Raw genomic sequence first — 22,197 nt, forward strand, 5'->3', positions numbered from 1 at the left:
AGAGAGGCCATGGCGCTGAGAAAGGACTCTTACTCCAGAGACCCTCTGCACCATCATTCTCCAGCACCAAAGACCTCCTCCAGTGCAAGTGCCCGGCACCACTCCCATTCACCGGTCCCACACAAAAGACAGACTGACAGAGGTTGCTCTCCCACTAGAGCAGTGGAGCGTGGAGGCATCAGCGGGGTGTGTCCCATGCCAGGACACCCTGCTCCGGCTCTGACTCAGCCAGCACCGTCGACTCTGGACTCTCAGGGAAGTCCATCGAGTCCAGTTCTAGTGGAATCCCTGATATGGGACTGTCAGGAGGAGGACTTAGACCTTCCCTCTACACCGGACACCTTTGAGGCAGCTAGGGACCTCATAGCAATAACGGCGCAGTCCCTCATACAGTCACCGGCTCCAACACCAGCATCACAAAGGGGCACAGTGCCTTCTAAGGGCAAGCCAGTGATGATGCGACACTGCTCGCCCTCACCTCAGCTCTGCTCCCCATCACCATCTCGCTCCGCGCTGCCTTAGCACCAAGGTCGGAGTCCTCGTCATACTTGGAGGCAGAGTCATACGTCTCTATGCAAAGCCGGCACTATTCTCGGCATCGCTCCAGACAAGAGGAAGGGTAGCCATGGTCTATGATGCCATGGCCACCACAGTGGCAGGTGCTGACTCTATGGCCCTTCTGCACCCCATGGGCCTATCACCAAGCCCAAGGGTCGGGGTCCAGATTCTTGTCAGTGGTTTCGGAAGCCCGGGCCCCTCCATCATCATCGTCTTTAGTCTGGGAACTTCCACAAGGCAAAGAGATGGGTATGCAGGCTGGCATGTTTTGAGACCGCAGCGTGACCTGGCTCCGGGGCCAGTACTGAGATGAGCATGGGCCTGGAAACCAGCACCGCTCCCAGCACTACGCAGGTCGTTCAGTGCAGAGGGGATCCCCGCGAGCCATAGGATCAGGAAGACCCAGTGCCACCACGGGCATCATCCTCCCCTGATGAAGCAGTGGTGGGCACATCAACCACGCTGCTGGCCCTGGACAACAGATCCCACCAGGAGTTGCTCAGAAGGGTGGTACAGAATTGGGGAATGCAGGCAGAGGAGGTGTCGGAGGAGACCGACCCCGTAGTTGACAGTCTTGTGCCTGAAGGTCCCTTGAGGGACCCCTCATTAAGACCATCCATAACACTACGAAAACGTTGTAGCAAATGCCCACCTCTCTTCCCTCCCATTGCCAAATGGGTGTAGAGAAAGTACTTTGTGTCTTCAAAAGAGTATGACTATCTGTTCACTCATCCTCAGGCGGGCACTCTGGTGGTGGATGCTGCCAAACAAAGGGAAAGGCAAGGACAACCGGGATGAACTCCTAAGTCCAAGGAAGCAAAGAAGCTGGATCTCTTCGGTAGGAAGGTGTATTCTACCAAGGGGCTCCAGCTGTGCATTGCCAACCAGCAGGCAGTGCTTAGCTGGTACATTTTTAATGCTTTGAACATGTCCAAATTCAAGGAGTTACTGCTGGCAGACTCCGCTCTGCGTTTGCTGCTGTCCTTGAGGAAGGCAAGGTAGTTGCGAGGACCTCCTTACAGCCTCCCTAGATTTGGTGGACTCGGCAGCCTGTACTATGTCGACAGTCATTGCTATGAGAAGCAGTTCATGGCTTCAGGTGTTGGGATTCCTGCACGAAGTCCAGCAGACAATTCAGGACTTGCCTTTTGACTGTTTAGGGCTTTTCTTGGAGCAAACAGACTCTAGGCTCTACAGCCTGAAAGACTCATGGGAGACTCTGAAGTCTCTGGGGCTTCATATGCCAGTCCTGCCCAGAGGAAGCATTTTACATCACAGCCTACCACTCGCTTCTACCCTGCTCCCCCTAGACAGGACTACAGCAGGAAGTGGGGCAGGAATAATAGATGGAGGACCTCTCAGTCCTCCTCTAACCAGGGCCAGGGTTCAGCGAAGCAGCTTTTGAGGGTGTGCCCAGAGGTCACGCACTAGTTCAGATCCTGGATCCTTCCCCTCCCTTTGTGAACTGTCTGTCCCATTTCTACCATGCCTGGGCACAAATCATCTCAGACCAATGTGTCTTGAGCATGGTAGAATTGGGATATTCTCTCCAATTCTGTTCCCTCCTACCTTCCCACCCTCCTTCCCCATGCCTCTTCAAAGACTCTTCTCAGGTGCAATCATTGCTACTACTCAGGATGGTAAAGGAGGTCCCTCTAGAGTTCAGAGGTAGGGGTTTCTATTCCAAGTATTTCCTAATCCCGAAGGCCAAGGGTGGGCTCAGATTTATTTTAGACCAGCAGGAGAGTGGGGTGGGGGGAGACAAAACCTTTTGTAGTGATAAACACCCATTTTTCATGATTTGTGTGTATAAAAACAAACATCTTCTGTATTTTCCACAGTACGCATCCGATGAAGTGAGCTGTAGCTCACAAGAGCTTATGCTCAAATAAATTGGTTAGTCTCTAAGGTGCCACAAGTACTCCTTTTCTTTTTGCGAATACAGACTGACATGGCTGTTACTCTGAAACCTGTCATTTTAGACCTGTGAAACCTCAACAGATTCAGGAAGAAGATAAAGTTCCGCATGGTTTCCCTGGCTTCCACTGTCTCCTCCCTGGATCCAGGGGATTGGTACGACATCCAATCCCACCATGGGATCTCAACCTGGTGCTTTCAAGGCTGATGGGACCCTCCTTTTGAGTCCCTAGCAGCTCGCTCCTCTGTCTTTCCTGGAAATTGGCATTCCTAGTGGCCATAACTTCTGCCAGGAGGGTGTCTGAGCTCAAGGCCTTGACATCCAAGCCCCCTTGTACTGCTTTTTTTAAGGACAAGGTACAGTTGCTGTTGCATCTGGCCTTCCTCCCAAAGATAGTTTCGCAATTCCATGCAAATCAGGACATTTTCTTCCAGTGATCGTCCCTAAGCCACATGCTAGTTAAACCAGGAATGGATGCTCCACTCCTGGATGTCAGATGTGTGTTAGCTTTTTACATTGAAAGCATGAAGCCGTTTTGAAAGTCAACACAGCTCTTCATTGCAATTGCTAAGTGGATGAGGGGGCTCCTGGTGTCCTCCCAAATGATCTCATCATGGATCACGGCCTGTATCAGGGCGTGCTACAATTTAGCAAAGATACCTGCCCCAGCATTGACAGCACACTCCACAAGGATGTGGGCATCCTCAGCGGCATTCCTGGCACAGCTCCCCATTCAGGGCATCTACAGGGCACCAACATGGTCATCAGTCCACACCTTTATATCAACTACGCCATTACTCAGCAGGCTAGAGACGATGCAGCATTTGGCAGAGCGGTGCTGCAGTCTGCGACTGGGTGAATTGCTTGGGAGTCACCGACTTGGAATCAACATGAGCAAGCACTTAAAGAAGGAAAAACGGTTACCTATCTTTTGTAACTGTTGTTCTTTGAGATGTGTTGCTCATGTCCATTCCAAGACCCACCCGCCTTCCTTCTGTCAGAGCATTTTGGCAAGAAGGAACTGAGGAGTCAGCGGATGGGCAGGGACCTATATACATCACCATGAAAGCACGACTCCAGGGGCTCCGCAGCTGACCTGATGGGTACTGCTAGGGGAAAAACCTCCCAACCACTTTGCAGTGCAGCATGCACACACCTACTTAGAATGGACATGGAGCAACACATCTCGAAGAACAACAGTTATGAAAGGTAGGTAACCATTTTTTCTCAACTTTTCCAGAGTACTACCCCTTTCAGGGACTGATTTTTCTTGCATACCTCCAAGTTTCACCTCACTTAAAAACTACTTGCTTACAAAATCAGACATAAAAATACAAAAGTGTCACAGCCACACTATTACTGAAACAATGCTTACTTTCTCAGTTTGCCTGTTTGAAATTTTAGATTGTACTGACTTTGTTAGTGCTTTTTATGTAACCTGTTGTAAAATTAGGCAAATATCTAAATGAGTGAATTGATGTACCCCCTGGTTGAGAACCACTGTGCTAGGTAGCTCACAGAAAAGTCCTTTCCTCTGAAGAACATGCAATTTAAGGTGAAATCAATGGGGGTCCACCAACGTGTATCTTACTGCATGGTGAGGACCTAAATGGTGGATTTGTCAGACAAGTGGGAATGGTATCAGGAGCAACTGGGTGACCTGTGTGCAGGAGGTCATAAAACATAAAGTCCAATTCATTGATCTAATAGTTCCTTCTGTCCTTAATATTAATGAATCTATGAAAGTTGGGAGAATGTATCGATTCCCAAAATACAGTAACATGCAAAGGGATGTGTTTAGAGATCTACTGGGAGTGCTTTTAGTGAACTTTTAGTGAAATAACTTTTAGTGAAATAGCAGTATATAGAATAAATGAAGCAAGAAATTTAAAGGGATGAACATAAAGAGTTAATGTTAATAAGGACATTCAAGGGTGCATAAGGCTGCAAATGGACTTAGGAGGCCTTTTCAATGCTGCTGTTTGTTATTCCCCTTTGCTGACAAAAGAGAGGGGGATTTTTTCATAGGTATTAGGTAACAAACCTCCAACCTACACTTCTTCAGGCACCGGAGGATTCATGTTACACAGTTACCTTCAGATAAGCTAACACTAATATACCCTCTGTGTCTAGCTGTCTTTTTGTGAAAGTATCCATGGCCATTGATGTCTTAAAGAAGACTTTAAAGTTGTAAAGTTTATCTGACTTTTTTCCTCTTTTATATCACATAAAACTTGTTTTTATTTTATTTCTCGAGGAGTGGTTTATTGAAAAAGCGATGCTGTATTTTCCAATCTGCTGTCTCAGAGAGGTATAAAATCGAAGCGAGATCCATGACATTTAAAACCTGGCTACAGTCAGAAAACAGAAACAAATCCCAAGTGCTTCTCTTACTATTTCATAGGCATTTCCGAGCATGTGGAAAACATACTTTGAAAAGATTAAGGATTTCAAATCTGCTTTGTCAATGGAATTTTATCAGTTGGTATCCCTAAGGAGACTAGTTACAGGCTCATTAGATGTACTGGAACATACTGAAGAAAACTGTTTCTTCTTGTGGAAAGCATCCTTTAGTTTTTAAAGGTTAGGGAGTAAAGGCTTTGCCTTATCTTCTTTTTACTTCAGACAATAGTGAAAATAGTATAAAGGGACATCTTTCTTAAATGATCAGTTTTCTGTGAGGCATTAAGTACTGTATAATACAGCTGCTATAAGCAATTCTGTCTGTGTATTTTATTAAAGCTTAATAACACGTCTTTCCCCATCAGTGGTGTAGAACAGGATATTGTATACTACTGTATTTTTTAAATTGACCTCACTATATTTTTTCCTTATAAATGTGACTGTTGGTGTTATGTTCTTATTATACTCTTTATTTTTTTCAGACCAGGGAAAAAACAATTTGCATGTAACATCATTAGACGATGCAGAATGTCTTCGATCTAAAGAACTCCTTGCAACTGGAAACAATAATACATCCAATCCAAAGCCTACTCGCAACATCCCTCGCAGACATACTGTAGGTGGACCTCGCAGTTCCAAAGAAATACTGGGAATGCAGACATCAGAAATGGACAGAAAGAGAGAGGCTTTTCTGGAACATCTGAAGCAGAAATATCCCCATCACGCTACAGCAATAATGGGACACCAAGAAAGGCTGAGAGATCAGGTATGAAAACAAAGTAATTTATTGTTTTTTGTTTAAAAAAACAAAACATATTTCTAACTTTTATAAAATTCAATGTTAAATGGTTAGAAAAAATGGGAATGTAGCAGACCCTAAACAAATGTAATTGGGTTGGCTTTGTTGTTTTGTTTTTTAGATTTTTTTAAAGGGGAAGAGTATGACTATTTGATGCCATTTTTGTGCCATTCACTGAAATGAATAATTTTCTGAAGAGTTTATATATTAGAGTCTAGCAGGACAAAAATGAAACCAGAATAGTCAAAGAGAACATTTATCTCCTCTTCAGGTGATAGCTAACCATCTTGCCTAAAAATGTGGGACTAGCTGTTCGCTTTAGCTACATTTTCAACCTGGGAAGCCACGCTTAGCAGAAAAGAAAACATTTGTCGACAGTGTAGGTTTACCTCAGCTGGAGCTGTTACCGGGGGCTCTGGAACAATTTTTATAGTGGGGGTGCTGAGAGTACTGAACCAAACCGTAAACCCTGTAAATGATGGAAACCACTTCAAGCTAGGGGGTGCGGCAGCACCTCTAGTTCCGGCATCTATGGCTGTTACCCACTTATTTGCTGCCTTTTCTGCTTTTGAATCCACTAAGACGAACGGAGTGGATTCATCCTCAAGTATCTGCATTCTCCAGACTATCTTGACGGCAGGTACTGGTCTCTAAGAAATGTGCCTCACACTGCTTTGTTTCTTGGCTGCATGCAGTGACTGTTCAGCAGGGAGAAGCAGATTTTGGGCCCATAGAAGATGTGGCATCTTGATGTATTTCTCAGGACAAGTTGAAAATGTTGCCATGCTGACCTTTGAACACAGAGAATGTAGTGAATGAAACTGTTCAGGACATAGTGGTGTGCTCTGTTGCTGAGTACAGCATTCAACTTTGTAAATAAAGCAGAAAAATAAACATTTTGGTCCATAATTAATTTTTCACTACATGATTTAATTAAAAAAAACAACAAAAACCCAACTCTGTATTTATGGTCCAAGTAGTTAAATGCCAAGTAAGCTGAAAAATTCAGAAGCTGGCAAACCTGGAGAAAGGGTACTGTTCAGTGGGGAAAAAAACATTGTGTCCAATTTCAGAGTAACAGCCGTGTTAGTCTGCATTCGCAAAAAGAAAAGGAGTACTTGTGGCACCTTAGAGACTAACCAATTTATTTGAGCATAAGCTTTCGTGAGCTACAGCTCACTTCATTGGATGCATCCAATGAAGTGAGCTGTAGCTCACGAAAGCTTATGCTCAAATAAATTGGTTAGTCTCTAAGGTGCCACAAGTACTCCTTTTCTTATTGTGTCCAATGTGCTCAATCTGACAAATGATGGGAGGCCACCTTTTTTTAAAGGTTTTTTTCTTAGTGCTTGTAGGTTTTCCAGCACTAGCTACCAGCAAATCAAGAGTAAAAATCAAAGTAATTTAGCAGCATATTTGTAGTCCTTGTGATTCGACTTCCCATGGATTCATATGCTTGTCCGTGTTTTATATAGAGACATTTCTTATTTCACATCTGTGAATACTTCTTCCTCAAAGGCCCCTCATATTGTATGCCTGTGATGAGGAAGGTACTTATTATATAAGCCACCTCTTCTTTATTAGCTTAGGGTGTTAATGTATCTGAGATTCTTGCTCAACATTTTCAAAGTCCTACCATTTTGGAGGTTTTCCCTTAGGTCAGCACATTGTGTTGAAAATTGAGGCCTCTTCTCTCTCTCTCTCTCTCTCTCTCTCTCTCTGATCCTTCCCCCCTCCCCCATCTATTCCAAGCAATCTAGGATCATAGTCTTCCAGTGCTTCAAAATAAAATTGTGGGTAAAAGAAAAGAAAATGAGCTCAGATTTATCTATGTCCTCAGCATTAACTGGTATGATTTATGCCCTATTTTTATACAGGCCTCTTCCTTCCTTTGAAAGTCTTGGATTTTTTTCAGTGATTATACTTTTTATCTCTTTCATGAACTTTCATGGTTGTGTGGAATGTGCTGGGTGGTAGATAAAGATAGCATACAAATTAAATAAAGGGGGAGGGGGAGACCGAAGATAAGATCTTTTGAGTCATGTAAATATTTAGTTCCAGTGGTGCAGACACTGCAAACCTAGGTTTGAACAGCCTACGCAGCAGGACACCCTACACAATTTGTAACTTGATCTCTCTCTGAAGCCCACACGTTTCAGAAGGAATGCAGTAACCATTCTCACTGTTTGTTTAAAATGTGTCATATCTGATAATTTATTGGGGAATGAAATCTATGTGAATATAGCCTGTTTCTATTTTTTTGATGATTAGACATACGTACTATCTGTAATGAGGGTAAACTTTAAAACAAAATTATCTTGAAATTACTATCAAAGGATCAGGCCACATTTCTTGGGTGCTTTCAGGAATGGGGATCTCATCCATTCGTCATTCGTTTTTTTAAACATCCATAAACCAAACAAAGAACCACCTTAAAACATGCAAAAATAAGTATCTATTTGGTAGTAAGCGACTTTTTAATAGAAATGTGTCAGAACAGTCTGTTATAATCTCAGACACACAATTCAGAGCTAATTGTTATTCCTTACCATTTGTTTGTGTATGCACGCGGGCATGTAATGGGAATATGTTAGCAGCTCCATAGTGAAGGTTGTAATGCAATTTTGTCTTTATATATGTGTGTATATATTATAATTTTAAAATATTCAGTGTGTGTGTACCATGTGTGTTTACAAGGTACATACACATATGTGCACACATGCTATATAAGAGCTAAGTACTATATACACACACATAGATTATATATACAAAATACCAACATGGGTTATTACACCTATGCAGACTTTGAACGTTTACATGATCCAACTTGACTCCTGTTGCACTCCAATGTGTGTGGGGAGTCCCTTACAGTCTTAGCCAGATACTATACCACCAGGTTCCTGGCAACCCCAATCTCAAAATGATATGGTTAGGCTATATTACACTCCAGATATTCCCAGTCGGTAGGTGATCTGTTGGGGACCATTATCAGATGGCAGAGTTTGGAGCAGCTCCTAGTTTGCTCTAATCTCTACCAGGGTGATGACCAACATAAAACTGGTCAGATAATCAAGAGGCTTTAATTGGCTCTCTTCTGGGCCTTCTCTCTCGCTCTTCACTGCAGCCAGGCAATGTGTACAATAGAGAATTTGGCCTCTAGTTTATGGTGAAACATTAGAGGTGAAAATGAGTTTTGATGATCGTGTCATGTTGTTCCCTCGACTTTGCGAATGATACCAGCCTTGGCTGATCATCTGCTTTTTCCACAGTGTCTTAATGCTTTCGTCCATGCTGGCTTTATGCATAGAAAGCCCTCTCTGAAGCAGTTTTTAAAGCCACTGCTCTGCTTTTGTAAATTCTTCCATAATGTCTACAGGAAAATACCACCTGAAAATGGCTAAGTAAAAAGCTAGAGGGGTTGCTGATCTATTGTTCATTATAATTTGTCATTGTATAATTATCATTATAATTGTATCTTATAATTTTTAATTACTTGAAAACTCCCAGCTATGCACATAGTCTTTGTAACTGTGTATTCCTCTCTCTCTTATCATCCCATTTGTTGTGTCTTGTCTTGAAACAGAAAGCTCACCAAGACGGGCTGCCTGTCTTTGTTTGTACAGTGCCTAGCACAAGGGCCTCTGGGCTCTGCTGTAATAGAAATAACAAATAATAGTGAGTGGTCTCATTCTAATTGTTTGCATGGTTAGCCATGTAAGAGCTAGATACTACTTTTATTAATAGTCTCAAGAATAGTACAGTAGCCAGGATTTGTTGCAGCTCAGGATTTATGTATATTAACCAGAGCAAAGAGGTGAAGTGGAAACTTCTTCAATACCTCCATGTATCATGCCTTTGTCGAGACCATATTACATGCTCATAAGAGTGAGGGACTAAAAAGGTCCACAACAAGGTTGGAAAGGAGAGGACCGGACCGGACCTTCTCCAGCTCTGGAGTGACATGTGTTTATCCTCCAATGAGAGTGCGGTGCCAAACATATGACACTGGAGTACTCACTCTCTATATGAGCCCATTGAGTTACGTTGCTGCCTGCTTTGGGGGGAGTGACTGTGGTTAGTAGGGGCCAGGAAAAAGTATATAAACAAGGACAATGGCTCTGAGGATGAAAAAGTATTTGCAGTTAAAAGGTTAAAAATGCTAAACTTCTTTCAAAGGGGAGGAGGTAAAAAAATCCCTGAGGTGAACCTGTTTTACAAGTTATACCAGTAAAAAGTTTTTTAAAGAGAGAGAAAGAAAATGAACCTGTAGAAGCCATATCAGTTGAAGCTTTTCAAAAGCTGAGTTTTTCGTGTAACTTTAGAGTACAATCTGAGACACATGTGGCACTGTAGGATTTTTCTTTAACTAATCACGTACATTGTTAGTCAGGGAGGGGCAGATAGCAATGCCTAGCATTTCAATTAGTGTTTTCTGAAGAATGATTTAATCCATTTGCAAATGAAGTTAGATTTCTATTAATTTTTAAAAAAACCCTGTTGGTGTGAAATTCAGAATAACTACAAAATGGGGTTGCTTCTTTTAAAAAAATGTACAGTTGAAGCAAAGTGGTAGGTCTGAACCTGACAGGTAACTTTGGCAGCATGCAGGCAGGTGGGGTTAAGGTAACTATGGAGATTTATGATGTCATGCTTGCAAGAGCATGTCAGGACAGCTAATTTAACATGTAGTTGTTCAAAAACTCTTATAGGCTAGAAGTAGGTTTTATGCAAATGACTGAGTTTTGCTGCAAAAGGGCAAAAGAAAACACGGCAGAGACATGGAGGGCATTTTACCTGACAACCGTAAAGGATTACAACAGAATTCATTCTAAACTAAAACTTTTGGGACTAAAGGAAAAGGATTCCATAACTTATCTCCTGCCTCACCTGTGGAATTCTAGGTTTAGGTAAATATAACTCTTTTTTTTCCCTTTGCACTTATTGTAAAAACATTTTTGAAATGCCGAAGTCTGCTTTACTGCATTGTTCCTCTTGGCAGCAGATCTGAATCAATAAACTGAGCTTTCTGGCATGGCATCTTTTCTTTTCTTTTCTTTTCTTTTCTTTTCTTTTCTTTTCTTTTCTTTTCTTTAAACAAGCTCTTTTTTGAATGAAGTGAGAATTCTGAATAATGTGAAAGGCAATGTAATGCATTATGCTGATTAAATGAATAATGCTGCAAAAATGTTCTAGGTAGTGTTTTGGAGGAGAAACCAAGAACGGAGACACTGTATTTATTTGTAGATCATTGCCAGATGTGTCTCCTTTAACTGCTAAAACAAGACATTAAAATTATAACTACATTTATTCCAGCATTTCAGATCTGCAGAATGCAGAAGCATTTATTTTAGTAGATTATAGAATCAGTCAATGAAATACTTTTTATAAATATATGCACTGATAATTGCAACATAATTTGTGAGAGTGATTTTTAAAAAAAGGCTTGTCCTGGATAAACGCAGATCTGGTAGGAAGTAGACAACAGTGTTTGGGGCGGAAATCCAACAGCACAAGTAAACTCTACTTTATCTCTGTGGTTTTGGGGATAAAACCAGGGTGTTGGATTTTCTACGTTTGTTTTAAGAAAGAAAAAAAATCTCTTTGTGCTTAGCTGTAACTGCTGTTGCGTTTACATCAATCAGCAAGTTACACCAAGTAAACAATTATAATCAGGGAAACGTTCCCTCATTGACACTGCTGTAATAAAATTACTCGAAGCAGCCTTACATCTACAAGATTAGCTAAAAGGTAGGGAAGGGTGCGGTTTGAGTAATTAGTGTCCAAGCATAGATATTTGAAACCAGAAAGATCATAGGTTCAGTCTAAAAACACCTGTGAAATGTAAACTCAGGCTAGAAACTTGATCAGTTCAATGTAAACCCTCAGTAGGATTTAGCAAATGAGCAGGCTGCACAATGTTTTAAACACTTTATCTAATTCCAGCTGAAAAACCAGTGTATAAGAACGTTTGACGTTCTGCATTACTTGATCATGCAAGTTAAAATAAACTTGCCGTTAACAAATATTGATTACCAAAGTAAGTAGGGATGAGTCTGAGAGGAGTAAAAAGTGAAGAGGTATCTTTAACTGCATGTATACATATATACATTAGTTCATTACACAGCTGTTTTGTTTTTCATTCAGTAAAATCTTTAGAAATAGTTATTAAGGTGATACACATTTTTTAACCTCTGGTGTTAGTTTTTAATATTAAAATATGTACTATTGAACAATAGGTTTCAGAGTAACAGCCGTGTTAGTCTGTATTCGCAAAAAGAAAAGGAGTACTTGTGGCACCTTGTGGCTGATGTTATTAGGCCCTGTGATGGTGTCCCCTGAATAGATATGTGGGCACAGTTGGCAACGGGCTTTGTGGTTAGTGGTTAGTGGTTCTGTTGTGTGGTATGTAATAATAACGTAATAATAATATAATAATGTGCCTAATAACATCAGCCACACTATCAGAGGCTAGTTCACCTGCACATCCACCAATGTGATATATGCCATCATGTGCCAGCAATGCCCCTCTGCCATGTACATTGGTCAAACTGGACAGTCTCTACGTAAAAGAATAAATGGACGCAAATCAGATGTCAAGAATTATAACATTCATAAACCAGTCGGAGAACACTTCAATCTCTCTGGTCACGCGATTACAGACATGAAAGTTGCGATATTACAACAAAAAAATTTCAAATCCAGACTCCAGCAAGAAACTGTTGAATTGGAATTCATTTGCAAATTAAATACAATTAACTTAGGCTGGAATAGAGACTGAGAGTGGCTAAGTCATTATGCAAGGTAACCTATTTCCCCTTGTTTTTTCCTACCCCTCCCCCCCCCCCCACGTTCTTGTTAAACCCTGGATTTGTGCTGGAAATGGCCCACCTTGATTATCATACACATTGTAAGGAGAGTGATCACTTTAGATAAGCTATTACCAGCAGGAGAGTGGGGTGGGGGGAGGTATTTTTTCATGCTTTGTGTGTATAAAAAGATCTTCTACACTTTCCACAGTATGCATCCGATGAAGTGAGCTGTAGCTCTCAAAAGCTTATGCTCAAATAAATTGGTTAGTCTCTAAGGTGCCACAAGTACTCCTTTTTTTTTTTTTATTGAACTATGTGTCAAATGAACTAGCATATTTGCATTAGTTACACCGATGCTGGTTGATGATGTGGAAAGGGTATGGGGAAAAAATGATTCAGTGCTGCTCATGCTATGTAAGTAGATTTTTGGGTCTGAACTGATATGTAGAAAAGCAGCATTTGATTATAACGTAAATATTGTGTGTTAAGAATAAATGTTTTTAATTGGGGTGTATATAACTGCTTCATTTTCTAGCATTTTTTTCTTGTCTGACAGATTTTGATTTAGCTGATTATTATTTTTTGTTTAACCAAAAAAAGCCTACTAATTTATATCTTAGTTATAGTTGCACAGTTTTGGTCTTTTCAGGCTTGCCCAGCATGGAGTACACACTGTGGTAAGGAAGTCTGACAGTTTGATCCCTCTTAGGGTATATCTACACTGCACACTAAGCCTGGGGTCTGACTCAGATTTGAGCCTAAGTCCCCCTTCTGTCCACACACACATCAGTCTGACTTGGGTCAGCAAGCACTCAGGACCCGAGTCCTAGAACTCTGCAAGGCAAGGGGAGGGGGGGCGAGAGCCTGAGTCCCACTGTGACTTGAGACCAATGCCTGTCATTTTGCAGTGTGGCTGCAGCTCAGGTCACAGGCTCAAGTTAGAAGGTCTGTGTAGTGCAGTATGGACATGTTAGCACATCTGTGAGATCTGGGTCCAGCAATTGTAAGCCCAGGTTTACAGTGTAATGTGGATGCTTAAGTGCAGGCTAGTAAATACCCAGTCCATAATCCTGGGTTCCACAGACCTGGGTCTACAAAGCAGTGTAGACATTAGAGGCTGGTCTGTCATGAGATCTCCACCAATGCCTATCTTCTAACACCACCTTGAGATGTGGGTGGAGCACTTTCCAAAGCATCGAGGTTGTTTCCACTCTCATATTTCTGAGAGGAGCAGCATTATGTTGCACAGTACATTTCCACACACTAAATGGGATAATGCAGAGATCAGTCAGTCCTACCCCCTCTGGCCTCTGCATGACCCTATGAACTCACAGAGCCACAAACTTGTGGAGGGAGCTTCCACTCGTTTCAGGAGAAAAGATGGAATCCATGCTGCTTCTGCACATCTGCCTTTGTCCTATATGTACAAATCATTAATATGAACAAAGTATTATTTTCTTCGTGTCATGAAGTGGATTTACTGTGTATTGGTGGGTTAAAATGTTGAATATGATGCACGAGTGGAAAGTGTTTTAATTTCACTCATACTGTAAAAGTAAGAGACTGAAGTAGTGAGCAAATGTACACTGCTCTATTACATGTTAAACTATTAGCAATAAAAGCATGAATGGTATAAGTGGAGTTTAACTGATGTAGAAATAGCTTCTGCCGCATAATATTTACATCATGTGGTTTCTTCATTTATATTTATCAGTTGAAAGGGATAAAGTAACTGTTCCTTTTTTTAAAGCAGGAAAAAGTATGAAAAAAAAAGTATGAAAAAAGCAGGAAAAATAAAGCTATTTCCCCTCAAAATAAATCATACTGAAAAACAGTTCAATTTCTCTTTAGGTTTGTATGTGAAACAAGAAGTAGCCCTGAAAAGAATAAAAAGAGCTATAACAGGAAGGACTTTTTATGCTAGAAGCGTTCAACTTCACTATGAGCTACCTGTTCAACTATCAGCCTCAGCTATTTAAAAGGAGGCTGTTTTATGTTTTGCATTTGCAATGAACCTTTAAAAAAAACCAAACTCTTGTTCTTTACCTATCTAGAACAGCCGTTCACAACCTGTGTTCTGTGGACCCCGTCTAAGGGGTCTGCGAAAGTCTTAGGCTGAAAACTGTCTGAACAGAATTCAACTGTATATTCAGACAAGTGATTTGTAGGGGCCTGCAAATGGAAAAAGGTTGAGAACCACTGATCTAGAACATGGCAGCCAACACTGTACAGCTTTTAATACAGGCATATATGGGGGAAAATAGGGAACCCCCTTTAAATTAAATTGAAATGAATGGGATACAAAACCTTTTTGAGCTAGTAGGTGGAAAGTTGACTATATAGAAAAAGGTAAAGTCTTTACTGATTAGTACCATTGTCTGTATCTTTGATTCTGATCCTGCAAACACTTATGCATGTGCGTAACTTGCACACGAGTAGTCCCATTAGCCTTACACTGGGGACGTTTTTGTTAATGCTCTTCTCATATGATCACATGGGAGTGGGACATGTATTCGTGTCAGTCATTAGCAAAGTAAACATACCTCACACATCTTCTGACTATTATTGTATAACAACATTTTTCATTTGTTTTTCTAAACAAAGGCAGGTTGAGTTGGACTCCCAGGAGCAGCAAGCTCAATTTTACCCTAATCCCTGTGATGTAAAAAACCTTTTCAGAGCTGTGTTTAGGATAGCGAAAGTAAACAACTCAAGCAAATCTCATATGAAAGAGCATTTTCAGTTTCCTTTCTCTTCTCATGAATAGGCTAGCTGAAACAACACTACTGTTAAACATTGCATTCATCACCCACTGGGGCAATCGGAGCCTCTCCAGTACTGTGTGTTCTAGCATTTATTCTCTCAGATTTAAGAGCATGGCTTGATTGATTGCACCAATACAGAATTGGAAATGAAGTGAGTTTTTGCATCTTAGCACACCAAACAAGCAAGGGCATTGTGCTTTGATGTGGGTGCTCTTTGAGGGGAGGTAGTGATACCGTTTGTTTGCACCATTGGGCAAGTACCTTCCATACCTCTGCATTTTGTGTGGTCTCCCTCCTGAAAGACCTGAGGGACCCCATTCAGTCACCAAAAACCTATTCTCCTAGTAATCACTGAGCAAACACACATTAGTTGAAGTGAGCTGTAGCTCACCAAAGCTCATGCTCAAATAAATTGGTTAGTCTCTAAGGTGCCACAAGTCCTCCTTTTCTTTTTGTAGTTTGAAAGGTTTTCACTGCTTGGCTGATGTACTGCCACTGAGTCTTCAAGGTTTGGGGGTTTGTTTTAAACAATCTTTTAAAGAATTCTTGAACACAGGAATTGCCATATTGGATCCAATCCAAGATCCATTTAGCCCAGTGTTCTGTATGTGACAGTGGCTAGTACCAGGTGCTTCAGAGGAAGCCATGAGAACACCAGAATAGGCAGATGGATTAATCTCCCCCACATTAGTTGTTATCATGATCTCTCATAGTCAGGGGTGGCTCTACCAATTTTGCCGCCCCAAGCAGTCTCCGCCAAATTGCCGCTACCCCCGAATTGCCGCCGTGGGACACGGACTGCCGCCCCTTTCTGAATGTCGCCCCAAGCATCTGCTTGGAAAGCTAGTGCTTGGAGACAGGCCTGCTCATAGTTAGAAACTGGCTTAAACCCCGAAGCCATAAAGTTTAATATCCCTTCCAAAAATGTATCATTATTCATTATGACAACTCTGGATTTTCTTGGTTCACATATAAATGTCCAATCCCTTTTTGAATCTTGTTCAGTTCTTCACCTCAACAACTTCCTATGGCAGCAAGTTCCATAGTATTATTACATGCTGAGTGTAAAAGTATTCCCTTTAATAGTTTTGAATTTCTCACATTTTAATTTGACTGTCCCCTTGTTCGTGTGCTATTAGACAGGGAGAATAGAAGTTCTTGATCTATCTTCTCTATATCACTCATTATTTTATATACTTCTATCTTGTCCCCTCTTATGCATCTCTTTTCTAAAGTAAACTGTCCCAGTCTTTTCAATCTCTCTTCATACGAGCATTTTTCCCACCGTTGATCATTCTTGTTGCTCTTTTCAGAAACCCCTCTAGCTCTGCAATATCCTTGTGGAGATTGGGTGACCAGTACTGCACACACTATTCCTGATGAGGCCGCACCACTGATTTATATAAGCACATAATATTAGTTTCTGTATAACATTAGGTGTGCACGCGCGCTGCATGTACAAGTGTCGGAAACTTTTTCCCTTCGTGGCTCCCGGCGGGCTCCCCAAGTGGTGCCACTGAGGCCCGCATATATACCCCTGCTGGCCCGACCCCCTCCAGTTCCTTCTTTCCGTCCGCGGTGGCATTGGAACAACCTCTTTCCGTGGGGCATGCCGCAGGCCCACGGCTTCAAGGCTTGCGCTATGTGCTGCAAACCTATGCTGGTTAGTGACCCCCATGACTCGTGTCTACGTTGCCTGGGGGACAGAGAAGGGTGTAGGATTTGCAAGGCGTTCAAGCCAAGGACAAGGAAAGAAAGAGACTTTTGCCTAAAGCAACTGTTGATGGAGGCCGCATTGCAGCTGCCGGGCCCAGAGTGCCCGATGCCGGCTCAGGTTTCCTCGGTGCATAGTGCCCCGGAGCCGTTGGGAGACCTGGCACCAGTGAAGTACCATAAACTGTCAGCCCCAGAGTGCCAGGCTAGGCCCCGGCACCGATCGTCCTCCCCGGTGCGGCCCCCAGCGCAGCCTAAAGGAAGGCGCGGTCATTCCCCGCACAGGAGGCTGGCGCCTCCCAAGGCACCGAGCACCGACAAGAGTGGAAAGGCCACGGTACCGGTGCTGACACAGGCGGTCCTGGCGGCACAAGCCCCACCGAGCCCAGACCTAAGTGAGCTCAGTGCGGACGATGGGCTTGAGGGCATAACGGATCAGCCTTCTGCGCCTGGCACCTTTGAGACCACAAAGGACCTCATCGAGCTGTTGGCGGTGAGCCCCCTTCTGTACGGGTGCCGTCGAGGGGTAAGCCAGCAATAGTGTGCCGCTCAAAGACACCATCCCGGCACCGCTCCTGGAGTTGGTCCCGGTCGAGCTCTGACTCCGCAGACTCGCACTTGCCAGCGGCCCAGAAGGAGGTTGCGGCACCGGCAGCGGGTCGACATGAAGAAGCACTAGGAAGGGCACACTGCTTTCTGGCACCTCCCAGAGACCGGCACCGGGAGGAGTTGAGACAGCCCTCACCAGAGGTCTACCACAGACGGTCCCGGTCCAGGGAATGCCGGCACCGGTCCCGGTCCCAGGGGTTCCGGTACCACTCCCAGTCCTGCTCAGCCAGGAGCCACTCAGTCTCCTGCCAGCGCAGATTGTTGGCACTGCCATGGCCTTCACGATCGGTGTCGCCGCAGTCTGGTGCCGGCTCCGGCTGCTATAGCTACCCGCACTGGGGCCCAGACAGCAGGGACCCTCAGGGGAGCTGGCAACCTCAATGGGGGCTGCCAGGCCATTGGCCCTTCTGGGCCCCCTGGGCCTATCAGGAGTGCCAAGGGGCCCCGTCCAGGGGAAGTTACTCGGTGCAGCGCTCCTGATCCCTGCACCGACGCCAGACGGTGCCGGAGGCAACAGTATCCAGGCCTCGAGCATCCCCCCAGCTTAGACCGGAGAGTCCGGCACCGAGCCCAGTGCTGTCCCATGGACTCCTGCCCCCGCCACGGGAGATGAGAAGCAGGAGAACCAACCAGAGGGGGTCGAGCAGCAGCTAACCTCCTCGTCTTCCCCCAATGAGGCGGTGGCAGGTACAGAGGTATCCGGCCATCCGCCAATAGACCATAGAGCCCACAAGGAAGTGCTGCGCAGAGTTGCCCAAAATTTGGGGTTGCAGGCCGAGGAGATGGTTGAGCAGGAGGACCCCATGGTGGACATTTTGAGCCCTGAAGGGCCATCCAGAATAGCGCTCCTGCTCATTAAGACCATTCAGCCTAACTATAAGGCTATATGGCAGACCCCGGCCTCCAGCGCGCCAACAGCTAAAGCATAAATACTTTGTTCCATCTAAGGGCTATGAGTTCCTATTCTGCCACCTGAGTCCATGCTCCCTAGTGGTTTCGGCGGTGAACGAAAGGGAGCGCCATGGACAGCAGGCCCTGGCCCCTAAGACCAAGGAGGCGAAACGCCTGGACCTTTTTGGTAGAAAGGTGTACTCATCTGGGGGCCTTCAGTTGAGGATTGCTACCCAGCAGACCATCCTCAACAGGCACAATTTCAACTCCTGGGCGGCGGTGGGGAAGTTTTAAGGACAACCTCGCGCAAGGTTCCCTACGGGAGTTCACGGCCCTGGTGGATGAGGGAAAGGCAGTAGCCAAGACCTCTCTCCAGGCCTCCCTGGATTCGACAGACACGGCGGCTAGAACAATCGTATCAGGAGTGGTCATGGGATGCTCAGCGTGGCTCCAGGAGTCAGGCCTGCCCCCAAGGTCCAGAATATGCTCCAGGACCTCCCCTTTGAAGGGTCCAGGCTCTTCTTGGATCAGACAGACGCGAGGCTGCATAGCCTCAAGGACTCGCGGGCTACGCTCAAGTTGCTGGGTATACACACCCCGGTGACACAGAGGAAGCCCTTTAAGCCACAGCCTCCCCCTCAACGCCAGTACCAGCCTCACCAAAGGCATAAGCCTTACCATAGGCGAGGCAGGGATAACAGGCGACGACGCAACAAAAATAATAACAACGCGCCAGGCCAGAACCAAGGCCAGCACAAACCCCAGCAGGGCACTAAGCCAGGCTTTTGAAGGTGCGCTTGAGGACAGCGTACCAGACCAGTCACCGGATCCATCCCTTTGTTTCCTGAACTGCCTGTCCCGTTTCTCCCATGCGTGGTCTACCATTACTTCGGACCGTTGGGTCTTACGCATGGTGCGGAACGGGTACTTGCTGCAGTTCGCCTCCCTCCCCCCACCCCTTCCCCGTCCCTCTTCAGGGACCCCTCTCATGAGCATCTCCTAGAGGAGGAAGTCCGCTCTCTGCTATGGGTGGGGGCGGAAGGCAGTGCCTCATGGCCTAAGGGGAAAAGGGTTCTACTCCCAGTACTTCCTTATTCCCAAGGCCAAAGGGGGCCTTCTCCCAATCCTAGACCTGCGTGGGCTCAACAAATTCCTGGTCAAGGCCCAGTTCCAAATGGTCTCTCTGGGCACCATCATCCCTTCCCTGGATCCAGGGGACTGGTATGTCGCCCTCGACATGAAGGACGCGTCCTTTCATATTACCATTTTCCAAGCATATCGGTGGTTCCTACGCTTCACCATGGGCCGAGAACATTATCAGTTTGTGGTTCTCCTGTTTGGTCTAGCTGCGGCCCCAAGGGTGTTCACGAAGTGCATGGCAGTGGTGGCGGCCTTCTTACAGAGAATCCGGGTGTACCCGTACCTCGACGACTGGCTCCTGGCGGGCTGATCCGAGGTGGAGATGCGGGGCCATGTGCAGGTGGACCTGAAATTGTTCCGCGAGCTGGGGCTCCTGGTCAACATCCCCAAGTCCACGCTCATACCCACGCAGAGAGTGGAATTCATAGGGGCGGTCTTGGACATGGTGCAGGCCAGGGCAAGCCTTCCGGTATCCTGATTCCGGGCTAACCAGCAAGCAGTGGCCTCCCTGTGCCAGTTTCCAACAACAACGGCCAGGTGCTGCCTGCGGCTGCTGGGCCACATGGCAGCATGCACGCACGTGGTCAGGCATGCCAGACTGAGACTCAGGACTCTGCAGGCGTGGCTCACTCGGGTGTACCGCCCAGGCAGGGACCCCCTGGACTTGGTAGTGACAGCCCCAAGGGATGTGCTGGACTCCCTGCTGTGGTGGCGGTCCCAGCCTGTCATTTGCGAAGGCATCCCCTTTGCCGCCTCACTTCCGGACCTGACGCTGGTGACGGACGTGTCAGACCATGGATGGGGGGCTCACCTGTGGGACCTCATGACACAGGGGTTGTGGTCCGAAGCAGAGCGGTCGGTCCATATCAACGTGAAGGAGCTCAGGGCGGTTCGTCTCGCCTGCCAGACCTTTCACGCTACTCTGAGTGGTCACAGCATGACAGTTTTGACAGACAACACTACTGCCATGTTTTATATAAACAAGCAGGGTGGAGCTCGTTCCTTGCCACTCTGTCGCGAGGCTCTCCTCCTCTGGGACCTTTGCATAGCCCATGCGATTCACCTCAAGGCGTCCTATCTCCCGGGGGTGCGGAACGAGCTGGCGGACTCCCTCAGCAGGTCGTACCGCATGCACGCGTGGACGCTCAGGGCGGATGTCATGCTTTCACTCTTCCGCAGGTGGGGGTTTCCCCAGGTAGATCTGTTTGTCACCAGGGCCAATGCCCAGTGCCCGCCATTCTGCTTGTTCCAGGGCCACAGCCCGGGCTCACTCGTGGATACATTTGCGATCTCATGGAGAGGGGGCTTGATGTATGCCTTCCCCCCGTTCCCCTTGGTGCACAAGGTCCTGCTCAAGGTGCTCAGGGACAGGGCGGTGGTGATCCTCATCACCCCAGCCTGGGCCCGCCAACACTGGTACACATCGCTCCTAGAGCTGTCGGTGGATGCCCCAGTAGTCCTGCCCCTACACCGGGACCTCATTACACAGGATGGCGGGCGGCTTCTCCACCCCGACCTGCAGTCACTACACCTGACAGCGTGGAGGCTCTGTGGCTAAATGCCCTGGAGAGCCAGTGCTCCCTTCCTGCGCAGCAGATTCTGCTTGGCAGTAGAAAGCCCTCTACCAGGGTGGCCTAAATGGCCAGGTGGAAAAGGTTCTCGTGTTGGTGTGAACCCCGACAGGTGCGGCCAGGCCAGGCCCCGGTGCAGGCCATTCTGGAGTACCTCCTGCACCTCAAGCAGCAAGGGCTAGCCCCGTCCTCACTCAGAGTGCACCTGACGGCCATCTCCGCCTTCCATCCGGGGTTCTCGGGGGGCTCGGTGTTTTCCCACCCCATGGTGGGGCGGTTCCTTAAAGGGTTGGAGAGGGTGTTCCCATACTCCCGCCCCCCAGTCCCTCCACGGAACCTTAACCTGGTCCTTTCTAAACTCATAGGACCCCCTTTCGAGCACCTCGCTACCTGTTCTTTCCTCCACCTTTCCTGGAAGGTGGTGTTTCTGATTGCCATTACCTCGGCCAGAAGGGTGTCCGAACTGAGGGCCCTCACCTCTGAGCCACCATACACATATTTCACAAGGACAAGGTGCAGCTCTGGCCGCACCCCAAGTTCCTCCCTAAGGTGGTGTCCCAATTCCATCTGGGCCAGGACATTTGTCTGCCGGTGTTCTTCCCGAAACCCCATATGGACCTTGGATGGGCGTGGAGCGCTGGCGTTCTATTTGGAGTGCACCAAGCTCTTTCGCAAATCCGTGCAATTGTTTCTGGCTGTGGCTGAGAGGTTAAAAGGCCTCCCAGTGTCAGCGCAGCGGATTTCGTCTTGGATTAGAAGGTGCATCCAGGCGTGCTATGAGCTTGCAGGTGTTCCGGCCCCGGCGGTCATGGCCCACTCAACCAGGGCGCAGGTGACTTCCATGGCGTTCCTGGCACACGTCCCAATCCAGGAGATCTCCAGAGCAGCCACCTGGTCCTCTGTGCACACCTTCACGACCCACTATGCGGTCAACCATCAGGCCAGAGAGGATGTATGTGGCAGTTGGCAGAGCGGTCCTCTGAGCACTTGTTCCATGACTCCTACCCTCCTCCTGAGGTAA

General features: G+C 46.0%; 1 protein-coding gene and 1 pseudogene across 16 annotated transcripts in view; both read left to right on the plus strand.

Annotated features, from left to right (window-relative positions):
• KIAA1217 (KIAA1217 ortholog) overlaps positions 1-22,197 on the plus strand; it is a 547,348-nt gene that overhangs the window by 290,243 nt on the left and 234,908 nt on the right. For 15 of the 16 annotated variants that reach the window (XR_012157585.1, XR_012157583.1, XR_012157584.1 and 12 more), the window contains exon 2: positions 5,362-5,645. Coding sequence is in view for 12 of the 16 variants with exons in the window: in XM_073334251.1 (XP_073190352.1) it covers positions 5,362-5,645 (284 nt within the window). In the remaining 4 variants the exon portion in view is untranslated. Of the gene's footprint in view, positions 1-5,361; positions 5,646-10,439; positions 10,586-22,197 lie in introns of those variants that run through there. The other variant, XM_073334252.1, reaches the window with a different exon arrangement.
• The window catches only part of LOC140907943 (large ribosomal subunit protein eL34-like), a 40,504-nt pseudogene continuing 38,234 nt past the window's right edge, over positions 19,928-22,197 (plus strand).

This window comes from Lepidochelys kempii, chromosome 2 (genome assembly GCF_965140265.1).
Source record: "Lepidochelys kempii isolate rLepKem1 chromosome 2, rLepKem1.hap2, whole genome shotgun sequence".
Lineage (NCBI taxonomy): Eukaryota > Metazoa > Chordata > Testudines > Cheloniidae > Lepidochelys > Lepidochelys kempii.